At 25.6% G+C, this 6,641-nt stretch overlaps 1 protein-coding gene across 1 annotated transcript; it reads left to right on the top strand.

Moving 5' to 3' along the window:
• Positions 1-3,869: 3,869 nt before the first annotated feature.
• LOC124924966 (cytochrome P450 86B1-like) lies at positions 3,870-5,423 on the top strand. Its single transcript, XM_047464950.1, has one exon. It carries the CDS (start codon positions 3,870-3,872, stop codon positions 5,421-5,423), a length of 1,554 nt encoding a protein of 517 aa, XP_047320906.1.
• The last annotated feature ends 1,218 nt before the right edge of the window (positions 5,424-6,641 follow it).

Raw genomic sequence — 6,641 nt, 5'->3', positions numbered from 1 at the left:
TATTTGTTTAATGAATTAAATATTAAATATCATAAATCAAGCTATAATATATGGCAAATTGATTTTCTCATTCCGTCCCATTCCTTAATTAACTCTAAAATTACTTATTTATCCCTATCATTATTATATATTTATCTTTCTTATTTTATTAATTTACTTATTTTATTTTATTTAATTATTAAGTTTTTTATCATTAAATATAATTAATTAATTTTTAATATTTTATTTCTATTTTATTTATTTAATTAAAAATATAAAATATTATTATTTTTATATTATAATTGTTTAAAATATATAAAATATTAAAGTGTGTCTTGATTTAATAAAATATAAATATTTAATATTTTATTATATTAATTATATATATATTATTAAGTAAAATATTATATTTAATTTGACTAATTATTAATATATAATATATTAAAGACTTTATCTTATTTATTTGTTAGATAATTTTATTTATAAAATAAATTGATTTTTATAAGTATTTAAAAAAATATATATATAATTAATATAATAAAATATTAAATATTTATATTTTATTAAATTAGTACACATTTCAATATTTAATATATTTTAAATAATTATAATATAAAAATAATAATATTTTGTATTTTTAATTAAATAAATAAAGTTTAAAAAAATATATTAAAAATTAAATAATTAATTATATTTAATAAAAAAACTTAATAATTAAATAAAATAAAATAAGTAAAATAAATAAAATAAGAAAGATAAATATATAAAAGTAATAAGGATAAATAAGTAATTTTGGAATTAATTGAGGAGTGAGGGTAAGGTTTGGGAATATGGTTGGAGTAGGAAAAGCACCTCCGGTGTCATTATTTTTTTGCTAAAACAATAATATGAGTTTTCTTACTGGCCCAAGATGATATCTAAAAGCCTTTACTTCTTATTTTGCACCCACAAGCCCAAACTTAAAAAAACATATTATTTTTAGACCTGAATATCTAAACTAGAAATATATAATTATAAATTTATTAATTAATTGTTTTTGACTCATTTAAAATTTTAATTTATTTTATCTTAATCTAGTTATAAAAAAATATTTTCAAATGGGATTATTGTTGCTAAAAAGTTCATTAACTCTTGAAAATCTGATTACTAGTACAATTTTAAATTTTACAATTTTACGGTTTATAATATACCAGTTTAAATTTTCATAATTAAAAAACAACTCATGTAGGAACTTTATAATATCTTATACATTGTTTTGATTTCAGCAAACAAATTAAAAGAAAAAAGTGATTCCATTGGATGATAAAATGTCATAAGCCCAGTAAGTTGTATATTTTTTATTAATAACATATTTTGTTATACGCATCATAAATTTTTATTTTAAAAATTATTTATTTTTGTAAAATCATAAATTTAGATAACTTGAACAAATATTTTTGATAAAATAAAGCTTTAATTAGACAATAGTCTCACTTTTTCTTAGACCCCGTAAAAATTAATTTATTGATTTTATGCAATGCTGTGAAAATTTAAAGTTTACGTAAAATCGTTATTTAGTTATAAACTCATAAAATTTAGAGATTACTTGAAATTATAAAAATTTAATTTGAAAAAATAATAATTTAATTTTTTATATATTTAAATATAAAATTAATTAAAAAACCTAGATAATTTGCTCAATAAATAAATATATAATTGAAAACCAAGGAACTGATTACAATTGTAATACTTATAATTGTGAAAAAAATATATATATATTGTTTTTACTTTATTTATATTTTTAGCCTTGGATTTTGCATCATGTGTTGCCCTAATTATAGTTGCGAAAGAATTATCTACTAGAAAATCTCTAAGTTGCAATACATGTTTGAGTTCTTGAGATCGGTGCGAGAGAAGGGTCTACTAGAGGGGTAAAGAGAGACATGAGATAAAATTCATAGTATCAGAGCAATGACTTGGATAATTAGACCTAGAAATTGCGATTTTAGTTTTAATTGAGTATATTGTATACTGATGTATACTCAGTTCTTAGTTTTCTTCCTTAAGTATATTACTTTTAAACATATTACTTCATGTATTATCTATAGTTATCTCATTTCTAATTTCTATTATATATTTATCTTTATTAAAGAAAAGAGACATATAAAGGGAAGAAGATAATACATTTCTTATGTGATATAATGATTCTTCTAGTTAGGTAAAAGGTCATTCGACATGTTCATCATTTGTTACATGCTCTCTGTTTTTATTTATTTTCTAGTTCGGGGGATGAAGTTGATACTAGTTATTACTGTAATAACTTATAAACAACTTCAGTTTTGTGTTGAAACTTTTTCAGTTGGAAGTGCACTTAAACTTGAGATAACTTGTTTAAGTATAATGTAGAGTTATTGGTTTATACTATACTTGATAAGATGTTTAACATTTTTCTCTAATTAAAACCCTCATTTTCTAATTATGCATTGATATCAAGTTTACAATATTCATATATTCTTCTAACTTAATTTTATACTATTTCAATGTGCATATATTGGGTTACAAGTATTGAGTATGATTTTTTCAGTATTAAACTTTATCATGGAGGAAGAAGAGATGAGCTATTATATGTTGGTGGTGATGTTGATTACATTGATTATTATGATGTTGATAGATTGTCTTTTCAAGAGATTAAGGCAATGGGTAAAGACTAGGGTATGACAACAATAAAAAATTTCTATTACTTTTTAATGAATATTATTAGTCTGGCAAAGTTGTAATTATTTAATCACATTCACATTTTTCATCTTATTTGACATTATTGTATAAAGAAAAAAAAAATAGGAAGTTGCAATTGTTTAAAACTCTACTATAATCTATCAATATTTGTCAAAAAAAAAATATTGATAAATTGCAATAGAACAAATTATCATCAAATTTGATCGTAAAACAAAATAGAAAAGAATCAAAATTGAATATATTGATTATTTTGGAATAAATAATTAAAAGGTTAAAAATCAACTATCAAAATAGTTGGAGTAGTAAAAGTAAACTATATTAATAGACTTTTAGTTAGAATAGTTATGTTTAACAAAAAAAAAAAAAAAAAAAAATTGATAAAAGGACTATTTGTAATCTTTCTAAAAGTTTGAGAAGAGATTTGTTTTAAAAAATAGTTTAAGGATTAAAAGTAAGAGATCAAAATAATTTGAGGACCACCTAAACAATTTACCCTTATTTATTTTACATATTTTATAAGAATTTTAAATTTATTATAAAAACATCATTTTATATATTTTTATCATAGAAAAAATAATTTAAAAAAGTTGTAGTATAAACTGTGTCCAACGTGAAATGTTGGAACCTTGATTTGTAATCCACTCAACTTATAAAACAATGTAACTAACAAACTAAACTAAGTTAATTTTATTAATTTTTACATTAAATTATTATACATCTTATATATTTTAATAATATCATTCTTAAATATCAAACTTTGGAGGCGAAGTCCTATGTGACCGAATTACCCTTGTACCCTCACATAAAAAAAAAAAAAAAAAAAAGAGATGTAATGATTAAAAAAGTTACAATTTTACTTCTCCATGTAAAAGGGCATGTAAACCTGGGTGATTCGGTTCGACTTGACTGTAAACTAATTTCTGTTTCTTATATAGTTTCATTTCATAAATATATATATTTTGTTTTCCAATGATTTACTGTACTTTTGACTGAAAATGAAATAGGAATAATGAAAAAATAATAATAATTTAAAAAATTAGAGATTTTATATTGTTTTAAATAGTTTTACAAAATATTTAAATGTATTGAATGAGCCGACAGAAGAAATTAAATAAGGACTCTCTCTAATTATATATAAATATGTACGTGTGAAAATCAAACATTATTATAGAGAGATGTTTACTTTCACTCTCATGTTAACCCAGTTTCAAGCTCATGAATTTACATTTTCTGACCTACTTATCCTCATCATGTCTCTCTTTATTTCTAGTTGCTTACTTCAAAAAATGAAGAACAAGGACTGTCCCATGATATGGCCAGTTATGGGAATCATACCCACATGGGTATTCCACATCAACGATGGATATCATTGGCTCACCAAATCTCTAATCACAGCCGGTGGATCATTCCGTTATCAAGGGATGTGGATGGGCCGCTTACATGGTATCATCACCGCCGATCCCTCCTCCGTTGAGTACATTTTGAAGACTAACTTCAAAAACTTTCCTAAAGGGAAGTATTATCGAGAAAGGTTCTTTGATCTTCTAGGAGATGGTATTTTCAACGCCGATGGTGCCACGTGGAAGGAACAGAGAAGAGCAGCTACGGCCGAGATGCACACGTCTAGCTTTTCGGAGTATTCTTTCAGATCGATGCAAGATCTTGTTGCACGGAAACTTCTAGAAGTTTTGAAAGAAGCGGTTGGACGGCCGGTTGATTTGCAAGAGATTCTTCTTAGGTTTACTTTTGATAATATATGTGTGGCGGCTCTTGGAGTTGATCCGGGGTGTTTGGCGGTTGAGATGCCGGAGGTTTCGTTTGCTAAGGCTTTTGAGGAGGCGACGGAGCTTACTATGATGAGGTTCATGACGCCGCCGTTTGTTTGGAAGACTATGAAAGCTTTGAAATTAGGGTTTGAGAAGAGGCTCGAGTTAGCGGTCAAGATTGTTCATGAGTTTGCGGATAATATTGTTGCTGAGAGGAAGGTCGCGTTATGTCGTGAAGATAAACGCGATCTTCTTACTCGCCTCGTGAAAAACGAGTACCTTGACGAACAAGGCAAGAAAGTGCATTTCACGAATAAGATTTTGAGAGACTTTTGTGTGAGTTTTATATTGGCTGGACGAGACACGAGCTCTGTCGGTCTAGCTTGGTTCTTTTGGTTGGTTCACCTTAACCCTAAGGTGGAACATGCTATTTTGGAGGAGTTGAAGGAAGTTATGTCCAACCAGACATATGATAGTCATGATGTTGTTTTCACTTCGGATGAATTAGTGAAGAAGATGATGTACTTACATGCCGCGATATCGGAGTCTTTAAGGCTATTTCCGCCGGTGGCGGTGGATTTGAAAGAGGTAATAGAAGATGATGTTTTGCCAAATGGGACTAGACTCGATAAGGGGTCACGTGTTATTTACTCGATTTTTTCGATGGCGCGAAGGGAGTCTATATGGGGAGAAGATTGCTTGGAGTTCAAACCGGAAAGGTGGTTGAAAGATGGGAAGTTTGTGAACGTGAATTCGTTCAAATACCCGGTTTTCAACGCCGGGCCGAGGCTTTGCGTGGGGAAGAAGTTTGCCTTCTTGCAAATGAAAATGGTGGCGGCCGCGATTTTGTCGAGGTATCGGGTGAAGGTGGTCGAAGGTCATGCCGTGGTTCCAAAAATCACAACCACTCTTTACATGAAACATGGTTTGATGGTGATTTTGGAGCCTAGGCCAAAAGGTTAATTCTTTCAATAATCTTTATTGAAAAATAATAACTACTAATAATTTTATTTTATATAAAAATTATGTTTTATTTCCACTTATTATATATATATATATATATGGTTTCATTAAAAAAAACTATAAGATATATTATTATTTTCTACAAAATAAAAATTGTTTGTATTGTTTGGATCTAATAATTCTTGATTATGAATATTGAACAATTTTTTCTTTTTTTTAACAACTATGTAAGGGATTGTAACATGTATTAGTATAATAAATTGTAATTTTGTTACATCAATAATTGTTAAAAATTCCATGGTAAACAATGTTGTAATAAAATATTGAAAAATTATTTGTAATAAAATATAATTTTTTCATAAAAATTGAAGAAATATATTGTGAAAGTAAATTTTAAAATTGGTTGTAAAAGTTAACCAATAATTATTAAATAATGTTGCAAAAATAATTGACACTATTGTAAACAAAGTAATAGCAAAAAAGTATTTCAAAATGTATTAATAGTTGCAATATTTCAGAGTTACTAAATAACATTAAGTAAATTTACTTGAAAACATAGGTTGTAAAACAAGTGAAGAAATGGAGTTACTAATTTTATAAAAAATTAATAAGTTACAAAATTTCAGGCAAAAATATTAGCTACTTAGAAGTCTCTGTAGTAAAATTTGTTTATAAAAATAAAGTTGTGATCATATTTTAAAATTATGATATAAGCGGCAAATTTTGTATTTTTTAAGTAAAATTTTTGATAAAAATCTTTCTAAAAATATATATATATATATATATATTAGATTAAGTTGAAATTACAGTTAAAAAATGGAAGACTTGTACCAAAATTAGAAAAAATAAATATTGAGAAATAAGATGAAAGATTGCAATGCCAAAATGAGTACTAGTACTCACTTTTGTAAATATTAGTTAAGATTAAAAATTGGGGGTAAAGAAAAATACATAGAAATAACTTCCAATTACATGTTATTAAAATAAAATAAGAAAGCAATACAAGGTAAACTATAGTCTCAATAGATCATATATTAGACCGTCAAATAACTGAAAGTCCCTGCTAATCATTCAGTTTAAATATGATCTAATAATAGGTGTTTACTGATATTATTCATTTAGAAAATAATAACGTGGGATAATTTTGAGGAGTGATTTTTTTATTTTTTATTTTTTAATAAAAGATAATATATAATGATTAAATAAAATCATAATTTA

This window comes from Impatiens glandulifera, chromosome 1, assembly GCF_907164915.1.
Source record: "Impatiens glandulifera chromosome 1, dImpGla2.1, whole genome shotgun sequence".
Classification (NCBI taxonomy): domain Eukaryota; kingdom Viridiplantae; phylum Streptophyta; class Magnoliopsida; order Ericales; family Balsaminaceae; genus Impatiens; species Impatiens glandulifera.
Note: the sequence above shows the minus strand (reverse complement) of the source record. Positions and strands in the feature narration are given on the sequence as shown.